Source organism: Microtus ochrogaster, chromosome 4 (assembly GCF_000317375.1).
Source record: "Microtus ochrogaster isolate Prairie Vole_2 chromosome 4, MicOch1.0, whole genome shotgun sequence".
Taxonomy (NCBI): domain Eukaryota; kingdom Metazoa; phylum Chordata; class Mammalia; order Rodentia; family Cricetidae; genus Microtus; species Microtus ochrogaster.
The window spans coordinates 86,101,008-86,122,097 of NC_022011.1; the positions used below are offsets into that span (position 1 = coordinate 86,101,008).

At 40.7% G+C, this 21,090-nt stretch overlaps 1 protein-coding gene across 2 annotated transcripts in view; it reads right to left on the bottom strand.

Annotated features, from left to right (window-relative positions):
- The window catches only part of Ttn (titin), a 270,353-nt gene that overhangs the window by 107,723 nt on the left and 141,540 nt on the right, over positions 1-21,090 (bottom strand). For both annotated transcript variants that reach the window (XM_013345840.2, XM_013345841.1), the window contains 29 exons: positions 20,999-21,079; positions 18,548-18,631; positions 18,351-18,434; positions 18,186-18,266; positions 17,973-18,059; positions 17,748-17,831; positions 17,542-17,625; positions 17,331-17,408; positions 16,851-16,934; positions 16,308-16,403; positions 15,943-16,020; positions 12,464-12,577; positions 11,109-11,177; positions 9,000-9,080; positions 8,072-8,146; positions 7,263-7,352; positions 6,803-6,865; positions 6,416-6,505; positions 4,922-4,969; positions 4,087-4,488; positions 3,665-3,943; positions 2,940-3,215; positions 2,451-2,590; positions 1,935-2,061; positions 1,571-1,834; positions 944-1,210; positions 585-848; positions 356-495; positions 79-205 (listed from right to left, as the gene is read on the bottom strand). In XM_013345840.2, the coding sequence (XP_013201294.1) occupies positions 79-205; positions 356-495; positions 585-848; positions 944-1,210; positions 1,571-1,834; positions 1,935-2,061; positions 2,451-2,590; positions 2,940-3,215; positions 3,665-3,943; positions 4,087-4,488; positions 4,922-4,969; positions 6,416-6,505; positions 6,803-6,865; positions 7,263-7,352; positions 8,072-8,146; positions 9,000-9,080; positions 11,109-11,177; positions 12,464-12,577; positions 15,943-16,020; positions 16,308-16,403; positions 16,851-16,934; positions 17,331-17,408; positions 17,542-17,625; positions 17,748-17,831; positions 17,973-18,059; positions 18,186-18,266; positions 18,351-18,434; positions 18,548-18,631; positions 20,999-21,079 (3,837 nt within the window). The remainder of the gene's footprint in view (positions 1-78; positions 206-355; positions 496-584; positions 849-943; positions 1,211-1,570; positions 1,835-1,934; positions 2,062-2,450; positions 2,591-2,939; positions 3,216-3,664; positions 3,944-4,086; positions 4,489-4,921; positions 4,970-6,415; positions 6,506-6,802; positions 6,866-7,262; positions 7,353-8,071; positions 8,147-8,999; positions 9,081-11,108; positions 11,178-12,463; positions 12,578-15,942; positions 16,021-16,307; positions 16,404-16,850; positions 16,935-17,330; positions 17,409-17,541; positions 17,626-17,747; positions 17,832-17,972; positions 18,060-18,185; positions 18,267-18,350; positions 18,435-18,547; positions 18,632-20,998; positions 21,080-21,090) is intronic.

The window sequence follows — 21,090 nt, forward strand, 5'->3', positions numbered from 1 at the left end:
CCCCCGCCCGCTCCGATTCCCTGTTTCCGAGCAGGGAAGCTTGCACAGAAAATGTTAGAGTCTGTGTACAGAGCGTACCTTTCACTTTCAGATTGGCTGCCGATTTAGCATTGGCAGCCTGGAAGGAAACCTCCCCGGTCATATCCAGCTGGCAGTTATAAAGAACCAGGACGTGTTTCTTCCCGTCCTCGATGATTTCACAGTCCTAGGGAGGGTGATCATAGACAGTGTTTACATGTACAGGACTTCCTGCAAGTCACCAAGAAATTGTACTTTGGGGGCGTGGGGGACCTAAGAAAAAATATCCAAACAAACAACCCGCTGCTATCTGTGCGACTCTGCCTGGGTCACTTACGGGAGAAGCAGTCAAAGGTTCGCCCTTTAGCTTCCACTGGCCGTGCACGTCAGGCTCAGACAGCTCGATTTCAAAGCGGGCTGTTTCTCCCACGAACACCTCCACGCCATACAGAGGCTTTTCCACTTTTATGAGTCGAGCTGAAAGCGGACAAGGTTCTGTGAGTTGTACTGAGCCCTAATGCGTTGAATCTCTGCGATGGGATAATCTAAACTCGGGGGTAACTCACCCTCCACAGTGACGTTGGCCTTGGTGGTGTCCGTGCCACAGTCACACACGTATTCGCCTTTGTCTTTAAGCTCCGCCTTCTTGATCTTCAAAATGCGGCGCAGGCCATCCGTCTTGACCGAATGTTTGGGTGAAGGCACAATCTCTTCCCCGTCTTTGAACCACTTCACGGGCACGTCTTTGCTCACTTGGCACTTCAGGATAATCTCATCCTTCTCAACACCAGTCTTGTCATGTAACTTCACCGTAAAGTAGGGGTCGGCCTCTGCCGGAGACACCCAGCACACGGTCAGAAAAAGATTAAACAACCCCAGGGTGGAACGATATATTCCTACCCATCCGCGAGCTGGTCCCACTTACCCAAGACCTTCAGATTGGCTGTGGAGCTGAGGTTCTTCACCTGCGCTTTGATCTGTGAGATGTCATCCAGTGTCACCTCTCTCATTTCCAGTTTGTACGTCTTTCCTTCAGAAGACATGAGCACCGTCCTGGTGGTGTGCAGCTTGACATCGTTTTTGAACCAGACCACGTGCATTTTTTCATGAGACAGCTCACAAACAAAAGTTGCTGTCTCGCCTTCTTTTACAGTTTGATCTTCCAGAGGGGATATGAACTTCAGTCTTATGCCTACGGGGCAAGCAGGCAACACATTCAGGAACACAGGACACAGACAGAAAGGTCTGACTCTACCTACTGTGTGCGTAAAACGCAGCTACCTCATGGGGCATTTATTTGTTCTTTTTAGGTGGGGTTATTCTTCATTTTAAAAGTTAAGTGCTTTGAGGGGGGTTGGTTTAGTGTGTGTGTGTGTGTGTGTGTGTGTGTGTGTGTGTGTGTTCTATGACACTGGAAGAGAAGTAGTAGTGACCCCTGCCATTAATTGCTAGCTCTTGGAATTTGGTATGCTGTCTTTAAATGGACCAGAAAACCAAGCGAGGACACCTACATACTGGATATAACGTTTCGGTATCATCGCTGGACTGTTACCTGTCACAAACAACTGTGCAGACGTCTTCTTGCCCTCCACCTCGGCAGTGTAGACCCCTTCATCATCAAACTGAGAATCGTTGATGACAAGAATGTGTTTCTTCCCATCAGCAATGATATCGAATTTGTCAGATGCCTTGATTATATCAGGCCCTTTAGACCATATGACATTTGCCTCTCGGGTCAGGACACACTCAAACCGAGCCTGTCGCTTCTCTGGGACGGTCACATCTTTCAGGGGTACAGCAAAGTCAAGTTCAATTTCTGCAAATCAGATAGTAAGGAAGACAATGAGGCGTTCGTTCCAGATACAGAGGAAGGGGAAACAAAGCTGAGCCCACTCCTTAGCTCTAACGCCCTGTACCTTTGACTGTCAAAATGGCAGTTGTGACGGCGTTGCAAGCCTGGTAGAGGACTTCACCAGCTTGGTCCAGTTTTACTTTGTGCAAAGTTAAGAAGCGCTTTCCGCCTTCGGCTTTGATTTCACAAGTCTGAAAAAAAAAGAACAAAAACAAATGGCAACTTTCATTGGTATTTGCATGAGACGAAGTCCCCAGAGAATATTTCTGAAAGAGATTTCTACAGAGTGTCAAACAATACACTAATAAACATAGAAGCAAAGCACGACCATTAGAAAAATTTACCAGATTTTAGCCACGCTGTCCACAAAGAATGCATTAAATAATTTCCCTCCTTTGAGAAACCCACGTTCACGGTTAGTAAATGAAGCCTGCATAGCCAACGACAATGAGGCGCTAGTCAAGTCACATGACGGGCAGCTTCCAAGGGGAGGCGCTAGTCAAGTCACATGACGGGCAGCTTCCAAGGGGAGGCGCTAGTCAAGTCACATGACGGGCAGCTTCCAAGGGGAGGTACTCACAGGCGAGGGCCTCAGAAGTTCCCCCTTCAGCTTCCACTCTCCAGGTATGTCTGCCTCGGAGATTTCGGCATCAAAGCTGGCACTTTCCTTCTCGTAAATGGTGACATCTTCTATCGGCTTAAGCAGCTCAACGTCACGCTCTGGATCAGCCAGAGGTAAATAACAATGCCTTAGACAACCCAGTCATACGTCGCTTTTTAAAAGTAAGAATTTCATACGTACGCACATGCGTGTACTATGTTTTGATCAAACCCACTCTGCTTCCTCCCTCCCCTCCAGCTCTTCTCTGATCCACTCCTTTTCCCTCCCAACAGCATGTGATCACTTTTTAAGACCCCAAAACCAAAAACCACTGAGTCTACCTACCGCTACCTCCCTGTGCCTGGGTGTAGGCTCATTTACTAGTTAATTCTTATATTTTTTTGGGTGGGGGGTGATGCTTTGCTTTATGCATGCACAGAATTATCTTTCAGAGTAAGATCCTTCTACCTCCAAGGGTCAGCCTCGCCGGGTATCTTTTCCCTTCGATCTCGATCGCGTACTCATCAATATCTTCGGGCATGGCATTCTTAATTTTGAGAATGAGGTGGTTCCCCTCTTTCAGTATCTCAGTCTTGTCATTTGGTTCCATGGGGATCTCATCGTAGCCTTTGAACCACTTAAAGTTTGGTGTGTCCTTGGCGATGTCACAGGTGAAAACAGCCGTTCCCTTGGGTTTCACGTGCTGGTCTCGGATAGGTTTCACCAGCCATTCTCTGATGATTTCTGTTGGAAACACATGGGGAGAAAGAAGAAATCACTTCTCTGGCAAACTTCAGGGATAGGAAAAATTCATGAACCTGGATGTGATCAATTTGTGAGATGATGATATTCCTTCCTTTAAATAAGGTATCAATGAGGTTTCTGATATTTAGACATTGGGAAATAAGTTATTCTGTTTTCTTATCATAAAAAGAAGAAGTTTATACCAAAAAACTAACATAATTATGTATTAGTAAGTTACTATATATTATATACTACATATACTATATATTTATATATTACTATACATATCTTTGAACTTCGTTGCTATATTTTTAAAAAAATAAAATGTAAATCTTTGATATATATGTATTATAATACATATATTAGCTATAAGTCTCATTTTGTGGCCTTCACTGGTCTCAATTTGGTACCCCAGCAAGCCTCTCACCCCGGCCTCACAGTACACTCACCTACTACTTTCACACAGGAGGAACACTCCAGGTTGTTGGCATTTTCCACAGTCACGGTGTACGTTCCAGCATCATAATCATCCGCATCGTTGATGGTCAGGGCCCGCATCAGGCCAATGACACCCGGCACAATCTTGCCAGGCTTCTCCACCACGATCTTGCCATCCTTCCTCCACACCACATCTCGCTCTTTGTTCAGCTCGCAACTCAGGTACAGCGGCTGCCCCTTGACCACCGTGACTTCCTCTTCCAGTGTTTTCACGAAACGAACAGGAAGTTCTGTGGAGAATGCCAACCAAACGCATTTAAAGTTTCCAGTGGAAAGAAAACTCGGAGGTTTTGTCTGACATCACAATGGATGGTACCACTGAGGTCTCTGCTGTAAAATTTAATCACAGATCATGCGCAGAACTAAGAGTTACCTTCTACGATGAGCTTGGCTGTGGAGGTCTTTTCTTTGTTTCCCAGTCGTAGCACACAGGTGTATTCTCCGGCATCGGAGAGCTGAACGTCGATGATGTGCAGCTTCCTGTCTTTACCATCCGCGATGAACCTGTGCTTTGGGCTCTCACGGATGTTGCTACCATCCTTCATCCAGGTGGTGATGGCGGTGGATGGGGAGACCAAGCATTCAAAGATGGCGGAAGAGCCCACAGACTCTGCCTCTGTCAGGACGATGTCTTTGATCTCTTTCACGAATTTCAGTGGCACAGCCTTTAGCTGGTAGGTGAATGGGGCTTCATCGGGAGGTTTCTCCCCACCACTTCCTGGTCTGAGCTTTTTCCTTTCAGCTTCTATGGGTGAAGGAGTCTTTTTGGCTACACCTAGTTCAAAGGCAAAGTGGAAAGTTAGCTGGGCGCCTCCGCAGGCATCACAGTGTGTACGTAAAGTGATGAGAAGACAGGAACAGAGAAGTAAAGACTTGACCGTTGGAAGGTCAGACATGAAGATGAAAAGGCCCAAGAACTAACGGGCACCCTTTATTTTCTCACGTGTCAGTTCTGGGTGTAAAATATCCAGATTAATGTATAATTATTTCACTTGTTATAAATAAATATTTATGGATGAAAAATCAAGATACAAATTCATCATGGTAAAATTTATTTGGTTTTATTTATAACAGCTACTTGAATAATACTAGTAGCAATGTCAGAAATAAAGACTATAAAATTTGAAAACGTTTCCCCTCAAGTGTAAGCCTTGGAATTCATAAGGCAGCCAACATGTGACCACAGGTCTGAGGAGCATGGAGCTCACCTTTGATGGGACCTTTCGGCTTGGCTGCTTCATCCTTAGGTTTGGCTTCTGAAATAAAAAAGATAAGCATTTGTGCAATTTTCATACTTATTCCACCCTTATCAGGAAACCATGTGGGGTGAGTCATGTTCTTTGTTACATATATATTAATATGTAAAGAGGAACCCGTTTCACTTATATGACTTCTACGGAGAATACGCTGGTATTTCTAAGAAGGCATATTCTAAAATCAATGTAGCCAGGCTAAAATGCCAAGTTTAGGATTAAAAACATTCTTTTAGAGGTTCAAGTCAAGAGTCTGCTAGCATGTACAGGCCTGGAGCCCAACAATTATAATGAATTAATTAGTAAAAATTAAACTTTTGACAAGTGTCTTACTCTCTTGCCATATGTGGAGGGCTCACTACTGACCTATGAGAAAGGGTTTTGCCCTTGCTTAGTTATACAAACTGCTTTACAAGATATTTTATATGTTGGGCATATAAATCAAAGAAATTAAAGTTTTTCCCCCATAAGTGACAGGAAAGTGGCCGGAAATGACCAAAAGTCCTTTTGTTGTTATTGGTGGTGTATAAATTGAGCAGACTAATACATCCAGAGAAGATGAAGGGAGAGTCATTATCTTTTCTAAATAATGTTTGAATCATAAATACAGGTGATTAAATATAGCATAAATATTAATAATTAAACTATATTTAAATGAGCACCCTATATTTTTCCCATCATTAAACACAACCAAAACCCAAATGATTGTGGGTAACTTAAAATGTTAAAGCAACTTAGCGACTTGTCACAGATGAGCCACTTTGGATGTGTACAATGACAGCAATCTCACATCCACCTAGGTTTATTTTTAAAATTAACACCTGATAACAAAATACTGGAGTTCAAATATTGGTAGTAAGTATCTTAAGGTTGGACTTCAGATGGCTACGCTGTTTAATACATTTAAAAATTACTAATTTAAATCCATATATAGATATAAAGGCTGAACCGTCCATAGCCCCTTTCTCTCCTTTTTCTGTAAGACTGTGGTAAATATGCCTCACATAAAAACATAAAAATTTCCATTATGCAACCATTTTCATGAAACACAATCACAAAGTTGTGAAACCATCAGCATTTATTTGTTAAACTTGCACTATCTCAATAGTTCGGTGTTTTTTAAAATGAGGAATGTTTGTTATCGGGCACAAGGGTGTGATTTGTTTCATGGGATTCCCCCTCATGTTCTCTGAGAGAGTTTTCTCCTTGAGTTCCATCACCACTAAACATCCATTCGCTAATCTCAAAAGATTATGAGAGAAAAGAACACCTGCAGGGCTGCACATATCATAAAACAATATGCGTCCACAGGCTAACACAGTATTCGGTGGGGTCTATGAGGTGAAGAAAACCTAAGAGTTTGCTACACACCCCTGAACTGGACAGGATGTTCCAACTCTAATCCAGTGTGAAGCCACCCACACAAGCTAGTGAAAACAGAATACCAACCTGCTTTCTTTCCGACCACGGGTGCGGTCACCGGGGCAGCGATGGGCGTGGGTGCGGGCTCCATTGGAGGCGCCTTCATGGTTTTCACCTCTGTGGAGAGAAGACCCCACTGTATCAGTGCGTCTGCAGCAACCACTTTTGGTGGCCTGTTTGCCTTTCAGGATGCGATGTCAAACCCTTCAGATAGCTAGTTTTTCTGAGAGCACTATCTAAACATATTGAGATATCAGAAATCATTGAAGCACAGTGAATTTTTTATATTTTTATTTAATATGTAACAGTTTTAATCTAAAAATATAAATTTCTTTTACATTTTTTTCCCCATTTGCTACATGTTATTCTAGCGGAGTTTGAAGGAACACTCACCCCGAGGATAAGGTTGCTTACCTGGCTCAGGCTTTGGCTTTGCTTCAGGTCCAGGGAGGGGTATTGCTGGCTTAATTTCAGGAACTGAAAAAATTTACAGAAATAACCAGGTTATCATAATACTTTGCAAGTTTTTCCACAAAGTCAAAACTGCAAGGAAGCAAATTTAGTGTACAGAAGGATACTAGGATCTGTTTATCAAACTTTTATACATATATGCTTATCAAATCAAATATATGAGCTAAACATTTTTCATGTTCAACAAAATATTAAAAAATCTATTGCATTTGAAGTTATTATTCAGCTCATTACTCATCCCTAGAAATGTATTTAACAAGCCGTGATGATTATTAGCATTGCACAGAAAAGGTGAAGAAAACAGGATACACATGATGATGGTCACTATGTCAGTATAATGATACCGTGATGCTGCGTGGGTACATTCTTAGAGACAACCAAGAACATGTCTGGAGAATTATACCTTTGGCAGGTTCTGGAACTTTCCTTTCCTTTGGTGTAGGCTCTGGAGGAGCTTTAACTTCTTCCACAGCTTTTGGAGGGGGTGGTGGTACTTTAAGGAAAGGAGGCATTGTCAAGCATTAATGTAGAAAGCAAGTTACCTGAAAACTCAGACTGAACAATTATTTCTCAAAAATGGCAGTGATGACTCTTTTATACAAATCAGATTTTAAAGATCAGTTTCTGCTTTCATCTCATAACTCTGCCTCTCTCTCTTTCTCTCTCTCTCTCTCTCTCTCTCTCTCTCTCTCTCTCTCTCTCTCTCTCTCTTCCTTCCTCTTATTTCATCTGCTTGGTCTCAACTTCTGATATATCCCCACATCTAAACCGGTTCCACCAAAGTCTAATAATCACCCCCTTTGACAATAGGCAGATGATAGACATCACTCCACCTAAGAGTTTCCAGATTTAGGAAGCATTGAGAACACTCCCATGAATTCATTCCATAGCCAACGAGATGATCTCAGCCATTGCCATGAGGAGAACTTACATGGCAAAGTAATAACAACAAGATCAGTAGTAATTATGATAATGAAGTATCTGGAAATTATTAATAAGAATAAATGCTATACCAAAGAGTGTTTGTACTTGAAAATTACCGTAAGATATTGAAACAGAAAGCAGACAATGGAACATATACATTACAGACAGATGAAATATGAAGCCATGATTATGTTGAACTTCATGGATGTTTACAAAATAAACCTTTTGTTATGTCCACTTTGTTGAAAGAGAATTTCATAAATTGCTATTTATGAAAATGATTCCTACCTTCTGGTTTTTTAACTTTTTCTACTTTTTTAGGCTCTACTTTAGGTTCTTCTTCTTCGGGTCTCTTTCTTAGAACTTAAAAGACAAAAAGGTTTATATGTAAACCGAGATGAGCTAATGACCATGTTGAGCAAGCGCGATGAGCACAGATAATGTACAGAGCAAAGACAATGAAAAGCATGCAAGCTAGCACAGTGGGAGATTAGCATTTGTGTGAAAAACGCTTTTATAGCCCAAATTCCCCAAAACAAAGTTTGTTATGTCAACTCACATCAGGCTTAGAAATAATGTCTCTCTAGACACTATGCCCAGCGACAACTATGTGGTAAAATAGCTCAGATAAAAATAATTATTTGAATAGCAAAAATTATAATAATTAAACATAATTTATTGATTACTGCTTAAATAAAAATTAGTTTTAAGTTCAGAAATCTAAAGTGATGTAACTTCAAGATCAGTAATCCCATACAAAGACAAGGTTAGAATTTGATCTTTCATGAGTATCTTGCATCTAGTTTATTACATACTTAGTAAGAAAAGATGTTTAGTTTTATAAAAGGTGTTATTGGTTGTGGTCATCTTGCATCATACTGAAATTGAACACATTAGGCTTAAGTAGTTCTGTGTATAGGATTTTACAAGTTGAGTGTATTTTATTTCACAATTTGGTTATGAAAAATGACACTGTGGTCACCGTTGTTAGGATATTATCAGTTTAGTTACAATGTCAAAATACTATGAATGCTCACAAAATATCCACCTTCTTACAAAGACATGGAAATGATAACCTTTTTTTTTTAATGGAACTACATTCAAATTTTGCTGGAGGATCTAAAATGAAATGAAGGGGCAGAGTATTTTGTGAGCCTTCAGGTGAGCCCATTTCTCAAGCTGTGGAGACTGACATTCCAGGAGAGAACTACTATACCGCTTTTCAGGACCACCTCCTCCTTTGGCTGGGGCTTAGGTTCTGGAAGTAATTTGCGAACTTTCTTTTCGGCTGTAGGCACTTAAAAGGATATGATTTCAAATTGAGTGTGAATTCACATAAAAATGGAATTTCAACAAGAAAAAAAAACGACTCTGCTCAAACCAGTTGACTGGAGTGTGTCAAGGAACAATTTCTGTCTATATAAATTTACAGAATTTAACAGCAAGTGGTAGACTTGACGTTCTTGGTTCCATAAACATCTACATAATCTTATGAAAGTTCAGTTCAGTCACACCGGCTGCAGATCTATCCAATAGAATCTCTTGGTCTACAATGGCTTTATGAATCTTTCATCAAAATGCAAGGATTCTCCACAGCATCTTTGCTTCAGTCTGTAGTTGTTTTAATTGCCCACGCCCACATTGGTGTTCCCTTGCCCCACATATACACCACACGATGCAGGCAGGAGTTACGGCCATTGCATCATCTTTTCCATTGCGGGGAAAACAAAACCAAAGGATGTGCTGTGAGCCTTGATCCCGAAGAAAGATTGCATTTCACGTTCTGAACAAAAGCAGATTTCCGCAAGTTCTCCTTTAAAATAAAACTAAAATTATAGGACTGTCTCCTTTCAAAGCTAGCGTAAGAAGCTAAACTATTTGTAAATAAGACAATTTTTTGAATGTAATTAAAAATGGGCAAGGAATTATAAATGTCTTCGTGCTTCTACAGTGGCCACCAGGCATAGGGACAATGCTATTCTGGGGAGCAGACATCACTGCTGTTATATTGCATGGATTTAAACACAAAGACAAAACCAAAACAGATCTCAGTGAGCAGCGAACCACTTTGAAGCTATTCCTTTTGGTGTGCAGTTTTGTTCGATCAACATAAATTTGGGTTTCTTAGAGATTTCTATAAGATTTCCTGTTTGGTGCTCTTCAGCCCTTCATTGATTTTTTTTTCAATCTGATAAAGATCATCTTGCTTAAATCTTACTTCAAAATTTGTAACATACTTCATTCAAAATAATCACATTTGACATGCCAAATGTTTGAAGTAAAATTTTCAGCTGAACCTTAAAAATTTTAACTCTGATAAATTATACTGGCCTCAATTACTATTTGTAAATTATCAGTATTTTAATACAAAACTATTTTCATTGATTGAAACTATATAATAATGGAAGTTGAAGTGGCAAAAATGTACATTTATTTATGCAATACATATAATGAAAGTATATTAATGCATTTGTTTTTCCATATTTTTAGTTTAGTTTTAAGATATTTATGTTTAAGACTCATCCCTTATTGTGGCTATTGTTTTTTTTTTTAAAGAAACCATATGCTATTACATACTAATTTAAGCTTTAGTAATTTATAAATTTAATAATTTAATTTACCAAAATTATTTAGATTATTCTAAAATTTCAGCATGACCAAGAACAGATTTGATTTCTGGGTTAGGATGTGTTGGTTACCAGAACTCTGATACCCACCAACTTATTAGAAATATTCTTTATTTTTAGTTGATATTTTTAGATTTGGAAACTTTTCTTATTTTTCTTTATGGGTTAAATAGACAGGAATTGGTATCTCCCTAAAACTCTGTGTGACTGGGAGAATATGGCTCAAGCTAGCGAGAAGAAAGGGGGTGCAAATGAAGGGCAATGGACATCCCTAGGGATTGCCCAGCCGTGACAGGGCAATGTGTTGACACATTAAAATGCTGATGTCCAGGCGACTCCCCACCAAAGCTGATTACTACTACTCAGCATTTTGATCCAAGATGTCTCCTGACATCGATTTCTTCTAACCAGTAGAGTTTGGTATTCTTTGACTTAAAAATGCAAGTAGACATATGGAAATGTAAGGCACAGATAAGCGATTGCATCCATGTGATGTATGAAATTGATGGGAGACACAGGAAGCACTCATGAGCCAGACCCATGGAAGCCACATAAGTACAAGAAATGAATGAGACTATTCTACTTCTCTGATCACTAAGAAAGAGAGGGGGTTGGAAGAACTCTATGGCAGCACCAAGAGAGCGTGGAGTTGGACGGAGAGTTGGCCTTGCATGTGGTTCGGCTAGCCTGTGAGATACCTTTTAGGGGTGCAGGCTCCACTTTTTCCACAACCTCAGGTTTTTCAGGAACTTTCTTCTTTGAAACAGCTTTAAAGAATTTTAAAGAATATACTTTCATTATTTGTATACTTAATCCAAAACAAATTATTTTTTAACTTCAAGAATCAAAGCCAAGCATCTCTTAGAACCAGAAAGCATTAATAACAGCCAAGAATAAGTCACCAAAGAACATTCAGAAAGAAGCCGGAAGCCAGGAAAATATGCAGCTTTGCTTCATGGTTGTGTTGTGCATAACGACTGGTCGAGAAAGAAGAGACTTTCTAGTCTTCATAGGAGGGACGTTCTACACCAAGGGGATATTCAAGTGTGGGTCCCCATGACCCATTAATCAACAGATGGGTCACAGTCAGAGCCTGCTTCTCTGCCTGTCACCTGAAACCCAATAAGGTTTGAGCGGGGGCAAGAATCACTAAAAGTATGGAAGATTCTAGCTCTAGGCCTGTATAAATATATATGGGAAAATTCCTCATATAAGATTATACCCGAACATTTCAGTTTAGGAAAGATAGCACTGCAAACAAGATAGCTTTAAAAGATGCAAATAAAAAGAATAAAGCCATAGCATGTATGTAAAACATATGATCGGGAAATGTACTTATGAGATTCAAGATATTAAATAATATTCTATTGCTTTAAAGAAAAATAAAACAGAAAGAATGAAAGAATGAAGTTAGTTTGATAATGAGGAGCTGGATACCAAGTGTATTAAGAACCACACTTTCCAGCTATGCCGAGAACAATAAAGACCACAACTGGGTTTCCATTAGGCAAAAATAAATAATAAATAAATAAGTAAATGAATAAATGGAAAAGCCCCAGTGATGAATTGTTCATATACCTTTTTCATGGTAAGTGAACACCAGCTATTGAATACCACAAATATGCTATGAACATGCTATTATTTAAGAACAAAGTTTTGACTTCTACATAGATTTAATCACTGCGATGTTAATATCTTTCAAAGACTTTTAGACATTCCACATGCTTACAACCAAGAAAGGCACAGCAATCAGCCTTTCCAACCAAAAGACCTTCCTCCCCTTCCCACAAGGAAAAGCTAGCTGAGTAGCCTCTGCACTCAGATGGCAAGGATGCTGCTCACTAAATTGTCTCACAAGCAGCAGGCATGTCTGCACGTCATACCCCAGGACCCCTGGGATAGCGGAAACATCCATCCCTATGCAACTTCCACAGCATGGCCATGTCTGAACATATGCACTCCCAGGAGCAATGCAGTTCTTGAAAGCAACATTTCCATAGGCCAAACAGAAGTTGGAAGCAGGTTAACGAGTCATTGGAAGCAGCATTTGTACCTTTAAGTTGGAATAGTTTCTCCTTCACGTCTTCCTTAGGCGGAGAAGGAGCACGTGCTGGGGGTCTTGGCTTGAGTTTTGGTTTCTCGATAACCTTCTTTTCAGGCTCAGGTTCTTAAAAGAGTATTGCAGGAGTGTTAGTGCATGCAAATATTAATTAGGTGTGTGTATATACAGTATATGCGATGGAAATTTAAATATGTGTGATGCAAAAGTATATTTAGATATGCGTTATCAGTGCCCAAACATAAAACATAAAATATCAACACTGTACACACAGGTGATGACTTACATAATAATGACGTTAAACAGCCAAAGAGCGAGCCACTTAACATTACACAGAGCACAAATACAGGACTACTTAAGAACAGGTATACACACAAGATTTTTTTACATAGAGATGGAAAGACCTGCTATACATACAGGACAACACAAACCAATTACAGGTCAAGATGAAGAGTGTGCTAATGAAGATTTAAGTCCTGCTAACTGGATACCTGGCACTGGGGTTTCTTCTGGCTCTGGTTCAAGTTCAGGTTCAGGTTCAGGTTCAGGTTCTTCAGGTTGAATAAACGTTTCAATTTCGCGTTCTTTAAAGAGTGTCAACAAAGGGCATAAGATTGTAACATAAAAGTGTTCACGCAGACGCACAACAATTTCACATAGATGCAAAGAGTCACCAAACATAAACATACCACCCATGCAAGGTGGTTGCCAGAGAAGAGGGTGATTTCCATTTTCTTTTTCTATTTGTGCTGTTGGGTATTGAGCGCAGGGGCTGTCCCTTTCCTTTCCTTTTGTTTCCTTTCTTTCCCTTCCCTTCCCTTCTCTTTCCTTTCTTCTCTTTTTCTTTCCTTTTTTCTTCCTCTTAGTTTTTTTTTTTAAACCAGGTCTTACTACGTAGACCAAGATAACCTCACACTTACAGAGATTCACCTGTCTCTGCCTTTTGAAAGCTGGCATTAAAGGCCGGGGCCACCATGCCTGGCCAAGCATAAGGTTTTATTTATTGTTCTTACCACTGAGCTACATCCTGGCCTCCAGATGTTAATTTCCTTACACTGGAACTATCTATTACTATGTTGATGGAAATTTTCTCACACTTGAACTGTCTATTACTATGTCGACGGGAACTGAGCTGACTTGAAACCCACTACTGGCAATCCCTTGAGGATCCAATGTAACTAACTAATGGGATCTGCATCAGTAAACTGTACTTTTCAGAAGAGCTAACCATCACCGAGATTAAGCAAATGAAAGGCTCTAATTCAAAATAAGCATAATTGTTTGGAAAAAGAAAGTAGCCAAACATGTGCAGCGATGTTCCTATATATAATTTAAGGAGAAATGTCACCCTACAAAGACCTTTGCATCATTAAGGTTCCAGGGGACAGACATCTATGTATGTGTATACCTTCAACAGGGGGCGTCTCTTTTCTACCAATGGTGATGGTTTCTTTCTCTTCGTAGATTGTCTCCTCAGGGGTCTCTTCAACTTAAAAACAGTAGAGCATATTAGGCTGTATTCAGAGTAGACACTGCAGCTGCTAAGTTACATCCAACCACACTAAATTCAGCTATCTCAAGACACCCACAGGGTCAACACGTGAGACAGACATCACAGATACGTAAGATCCACCAATGAAGCCGGTGTTGTTGTCCCAAGATTTAAAGAGCAGCAGGTACCTGGGGCAGGTGCCTCTTCTGGCTCTTCAGGCACAGGAACAGACACTTTCTTTTCAGGGGTAACTTTCTTGGGTGCTTCAGGCACTTCAAAGACATTAATTGTATTTATCATTAAGAACTCAGAAGATGAACAAGACTCTTCCAAAGGTTGGCAAAGAACACAGTGTAGAGAACTGGGGTCTCCATCTTAGAAGATGTCATGGAGAAAATGGTTTCTGAGTCGTGGCAGCCTTTGGGGCAGTCTAGTTACATGAGAGTGTATCCTCAGCCTTCAGTTTATTTGCTTCGTCATTTAACAACTCATGAGCGTATAACTGTTCTATTTGGTTTGGGCCACCAGCCTTGCAAATGTGTTTCTTTGTTTAATGCAAATGACCTCAAAATCGATATCTCTATCCTTGACCTGAGCTCCCAATGCACACTCCTACCTTCTGAGCCTGAAAAAATAAAGAGAATGTTCACCATTTCTTTCTAGCAACAGCCTAGAATCCAGTGAATTGTTCTCTTGGCCACTTAACCTTAACTACTACAGGTATCATAGTTTTTTTAGCACTATGGGCAGTTAGCTTTCTAGAGTCCAAATCCAATCATTCATACTCTTCAAAACCTTTGACGCCTCCTGTGGTTGATGCCTACAAATGAAGGCAAATCTTATTCCCCTAAAGCACCCCCTCTTTCTAGCCTGTGTTATCTTCCAAGATATTGCACAAATTCACACCCAAATGATACTGTTTATCTGAGAGTCCATGAGCTTTTGGATCCTTTTGCCTTCATACCTTTCAATATACCCCCCTTTCCTAATTTCTATATGGAAAAGTAATGTATCAAAATTAAAACCATTTCTTCCATTATTCCTTCCTATTTGTCTCTACCTGAATCTTTGTTGGTCTCTGTCACTAACTTTGCTCGGAAATGCCATCACTTAGAGAGTTGACCGATCTTTCCCTCCTCCCACCATATTTAAGTTGCTTGAGGATAGAAGTGTGCTTTGTGTGTTCTAAAACAGTATCTTCATGATAGTAATATTCAACCAAATATGGTAAATGGAGCTGTTTGATGCCTTTTCTACCCTGGTAACCGTGGACTACAGCGACACAAGGACCAGTTTCTCCGTCTCGTTTTATCTTTTTGCTGACATACATTTTCCTCTTTCCCTATGAAGTGTGATGTTACCTAAGCTCAGTCTGTTTTGCTTTAAGAATTAGTGTCAAATGCTTGTGGTTGGAGAGGCATGCTTCTTCCAAGTAGGTACCTTTTTCTGGCACGGCTTCTGGCTTTTTGGTCACAGGCACAGGTTCTTTCTTGACTGGAACAAGTTTCTTCGGTACCTCAGGGACTTTGAAGATATTAGTTTTGTTTTAGAGAGCTAACTTGAGAACATTTTAAGAATAAAAATATCTATAATTAACGGACTGGTATTAGAATTAGTGGAAACAAATGAGGGCCATTTTGCCCCTGGTTGTCGTAAGTAAGAGGACACTTATCGGGCGCCACTTTTCGAATAAGCTCTAAAGAATAACGTCAGTCATGTGAGTACCTTCAGCTGCTGGTGGTTCTGGCTTCTTTGCAACTGGAACCTTCTTCACTGGTACAACTTTCTTTGGCATCTCAGGTACTTTAAAGATATTAGTAGCATTTAATATAAAAGTATAAGATAGTCACGTTACAAGTCTGTACAACATCATAACATACAGACAACAGTTAGCAGGTACAGGACAGAATAAAACACAACCAAGAAACTCTGATTTTAGGCGGCACAGAAATTATGTAAACGTTTATTTTAGCACAAGTACCTTTAGGAGGTGGAGCTTCTGGTTTTTTGATGACAGGAAATTTCTTCTCTGGGACAACCTTCTTAGGCTCTTCTGGCACTTGAAGAACAGGAATTTCTTTTAGAAACAGGTTTTTGCAAGCACAAACCAAGTGATAAACACATTTAAAAAACATACATTTTTGGTAAGTATATTATAAAATTCTGTAAGTTTAATGAGTGAAAATAATGCTTTTTTCCCCCCTCTCTTGCCTTTGTTTTTGTTTGGCCAACACTGGCAAATTTCACACAAGATGATAGAAGATAGATATTACCTTATGGTATGTAATACATGTAACAGCCAAGTGACCACACTTTCCTGTCTATGCAGCAGAACCTGACTGATACCTGCTGTAGGTGGAGGTGGAGCTTCAGGTTCCTCCTCTTCTACTACAGGGGCTGGTTCCTCCTCCTCAGCAGCTATTTCTTCAGGTTCTTCATATACTTTAAAGACATTAGTCAATTGTGTTTCAGTATGCAATAAAAAATTATAAAGTGCCTAAACACCCAAACCACAGTAATCTCGATTTCTCCCCTTGCTTTGATTTTTTTTTTTTAATATGAAACCATCCCAGTTGCTTGACTTCTGTGTATACCAATCTGGATGCTTGGAAAAGCTCTTGCTTTTTAAGGTCATCCATACTCATAAATGTCCCATCTTATTTCTTATGTAATTAGAGAAGCTAGGCTGAAGGCAGATCATGGTGACTGTGACCTATGACCTGTATAATCATTGCTGACTGGTAATTTGAAGTCAGAGATTATTTGGATGATGAAAAGCAAGAACAGTAAATGACCAAGGGAGAGAACGTGAGGGATACAAGAAGATTCAAGAAAAGAAGATAAATAAAGCCTGACTTATAAAGAGTCATACGAGAGCTCAATGCGTACCTTCTGGGGGAGGAGACTCCACTCTCTCAGGAACTGGAACGGCGGGTTTTTCTTCAATGACAGCCTTCTTTGGCACCTCTGGCACTTTGAAGATATTAGTTAGTTTTACTTTGGGGTCATGGAGAAGTTCGCGACCTGTCAACTTCACATTTTTCTCAAACAACCCCAAGACAGATAGAACCCAAGAGCAAAAGGTCAGTACCTGTCCTTGGATCTTCATGTCGCGTGGGGTAAAAAAAGGGATATTAAGAATTACGAGAGGAGGGTTGCAAAACTCTTCAATATTTGTGAACAAAGGCATTCATCTTTTTAAGGTTTTAAAAAAGTGGTGATGTTTCTTAAAGTATTCTGTAAACTCTAAATTCCCAGAAACACTTTTATAAGTGCGCATATCAAAAAACTGACAAAGACTTTGACACTGAGTGACAGTGGAGACCAAGACGGAGTACCTTGCTAAAGAGTCTGGCTATTGACATGTACCTTTGGTTGGTGGGGCTTCTGGCTTTTTGGGAACAGCCACTTTCTTTTCTGGGACAACTTCTTTGGGAACTTCTGGCACTTTAAAGATATTAGTATTTTAACACATGACCAATCGGCACGGGCCCACCCAGCACACTCACACAGGACAAAATGCTGTTTAAGAACCGGAGACCATTCCCGCCTCCATCCAATAATCCACCTCCACATGTACCTTTTGCAGGTGGAGCTTCTGGTTTTTTGGGCACCACAGGAGGCATTTTCTTTTCAGGAACAGCTTCCTTGGGCACCTCGGGCACTTTAAAAGATATTAGTAGGTTTTAACATGTAGTTCCAGCCACGTGACATCAGTAAGAACAGTAGTGGAACATGACATTTCAGAGTCAAAAGACTGTACAGATTTAACAGCAGCGAAAATACCTTTCGCTGCTGGTGGTTCAGGTTTCTTGGCAATAGCAGGAGCCACTTTCTTCTCAGGGACGGGCTTCTTAGGTGGCACTGTCACTACAGATAGGAGAGTTTATGCCTTAGAAGCATAAGACAAATGGAAGAAAGATAGCCCAACCAGCCCACACTCTGAGGACCAGTGAACCAGAGAAGGAGGGCAAAGGCAGACAGAGGCACTCCAGTTGACTCGCCAAGTACCTTTTGGAGGTGGAGCAGGCACCGGCTCCTCTGCAGCCTCCTCTGGAGGTTCTTCTGGGGCAATTTCCTCTGCGGGCTCCTCATACACTTTAAAGACAGGAGCCCCTTTTAGTGACAGACTTGACTGGGGCGTATGACATATTCAACAAAAAATATTTCCACAAGACAGACATTTAATATTTTTTAAAGATAATAGTTTAATTTAATTATTACCTTCGGGGGGAGGACTTTCCGGTTTAGGGGGAATGACTTCAGGTATCTTCTTTTGGGGAACAGCCTTTGGCATCTCGGGCACTTCTAAGATATTAGTATTTTCTTGATTAGACAGAGTGGACACACATTGGACACTATGAAGATCGGTGGCGTGGGGGTGGCTACCTTTCACAGGTGGGGCTTCAGGCTTTTTAGGAGGGGCCGCTGGCACTTTCTTCTCAGGAACAACTTCCTTGGGTGCCTCTGGCACTTGGAAGAGAGAAGTGAGATTATCCTTAGGACCAGTGATGGCCACTAGGATGGATTTTTTTCAAGAGAGAGGAAGACTTAGATGCCAGGATGCCAAGATCAAGAGCAAATACCTTTCACAGGTGGGGCTTCTGGCTTTTTAGGAGGGGCCGCTGGCACTTTCTTCTCAGGAACAACTTTCTGGGGTGCCTCTGGCACTTAAAGAGATTAGTGATCACATATAAGACACGCGACAACACCAGGACAAAATATTTTCAAGAGTAGAAGAGCTTTGTCTTAGGAAGCCTGGGACCAGTGACAAGTACCTTTGGCAGGTGGGGCTTCTGGCTTTTTCGGGGGCACCACAGACACTTTCTTTGCAGGAACAACTTCTTTGGGAGCCTCAGGTACTTCAAAGAGATTAGTGAAAGTTCACTTAGGACGTAGAAGAGCAGGAGGCCACATATGTTCAAGAGTATAAGAGTTAGGTCTCAGGAATCCCAAAGTTAGTGACAAATACCTTTGGCAGGTGGGGCTTCTGGCTCTTTAGGGGGCACCAGGGACACTTCCTCTTCAGAGAGGACCTCTTCTTTGGGTGCCTCTGGCACTTAAAAGAGATTAGTGAAACTACATTAGGATGCCTGACAAGTTGGATGGAGAACCAAAGGAGTGAGGCTTTGTGAAACCTCAGGCCAGTGAGAAGCACCTGTGACAGGTGGAGCTGCTGGCTTTTTTAGGAGGCGCCAGGGACACTTTCCTTTCAGGGACAACCTCTTTAGGGGCCTCAGGCACTTCAAAGGGAGTAGTGAGATTATACTTAGGTCTTATGGAGACCAAAGTTCACTCTTATTTCTCAAGAGCAACAGAGTTACAGCTTCTGAAACCTTGGGTCTATGACAAGTGCCTATGACAGGAAGGGCTTCTGGCTTCTTAGGAGATGTCACTATTTTCTTTTCAGGGACAATTTCTGGCACTTAAATGAGATAAATCGCTCGTCTTTTATATAGGGCAATTAGGTAAACAGACTAGAAATGTTTTCAAGAACAGAAGGCATTCATTCTGAAGATTAAGTAGAGGATTTAAAAATGCCTGTGGTAGGTGGGTCTTCAAATTTTGGGGGTGGGACCATAGGAGCTTTCTTTTTCCTTCTCTTTTCAACTGCTTGATGAGCTCCAGGCACTTGGTAGACAGTAGGAGTTATGGATTGAAGTATGAACGGGCAAAGAACTAAAGCTTTTCAAGGATGAATGAATTTATTTCTTCTGAAGAAGATCCGGGTAACAAGTACCTGGAACAGCTGAGATTTCTGGCTTCTTAGGAGGTGCTGTTGGTCTTGTCTTTTCAGGGACAATTTCTTGGACTCTGGGCACTTGAAGATATTAGTAGTTTTATAGTTAGGTTAGTAAAGAGTAGCGGTCTACATTTCAAGAATGGAAGAAGATTTCTTCTGAAGAAGGTCTTGGTAACAAGTACCTGGAACAGGTGGGACTTCTGGCTTCTTAGGAGATGCGGCTGTTCTTGTCTTTTCAGGGACAATTTCTTGGACTTCAGGCACTTAAAGATATTAGTGGTTTTACACTTAGGTTAGTGAAGACAAGGCCTATATCTGTTTTCAAGCACAGAAGACAGATTTCTTCTAAAAAGGTCTAAAAGACAAGTACCTGGGACAGGGGCAGCTTCTGGCTTTTTAGGAAGTGCCGCTGGTCTTGTCTTTTCAGGGACGATATCTTGAATTTCCGGCACTTAAAAGATATTAGTAGTTTTACCACTTAAGTTAGTGAAGACAACAGTCTACATTTGTGTTTAAGAATGGGAGGGTGACCTCTCTGAAGGCTACTTCAGCTGGCATGTACCTGGAATAGCTGTGGCACCTGCCCTTTTGGGCAGTTCCTCGGGAAGGTTTTCTTCTGGGGTAACTTCTGGAGGGGCGTCAGGTGCTTAAACAACATTAGTAGTTTCAGAAATTATGAATAATTAAGGCATATTTTATAAGAATATGAGGGTTCCAAGCTATTTTTTTCTTAGGGTCGAAGAAAGTAAAATACCTTTTATAGGTAGGACCTGAGAGCTTTTGGACACAGACAACCTCTTTGCAGGTACAACCTCTTCAGAAACTTTGAAGATATTAGTAGCTTTCAGTTAGAACTAGACAGGGTTTACTAGTGATATGTTTATCCGAGTTAACACAACTGGTGGACAGACACCTGAACATACTTTCCCCAGCCCAATACAGGTGCACAGTAACATGTAAGGACACATACCTTTGGCAGGTGGAACTTCTGGTTTCTTGGGAGGAGCCACTGGAACTTTCTTTTCAGGGGTGACTTCCTTTCTTACTTCAGGCACTTCAAAGATAATTTGTAATTTGAGTTTAGAAAAGGCTAAATCAATTGAGGTATGTAGCATATGATCATAGGAGACATAATAGTTACTGACATTTTAAAATTTATATTACCTTTATATATGAACACATTTATATAATATTGTATATACATACATACATATATATTTGACATACAAACATGTGTATAATACTTTGGTTGAAATAGATATTTATCTCCCTCTTAGTGTACTTTTGACTATACCTTCGGGGGGAGGACTTTCCGGTTTAGGGGGAATGACTTCAGGTATCTTCTTTTGGGGAACAGCCTTTGGCATCTCGGGCACTTCTAAGATA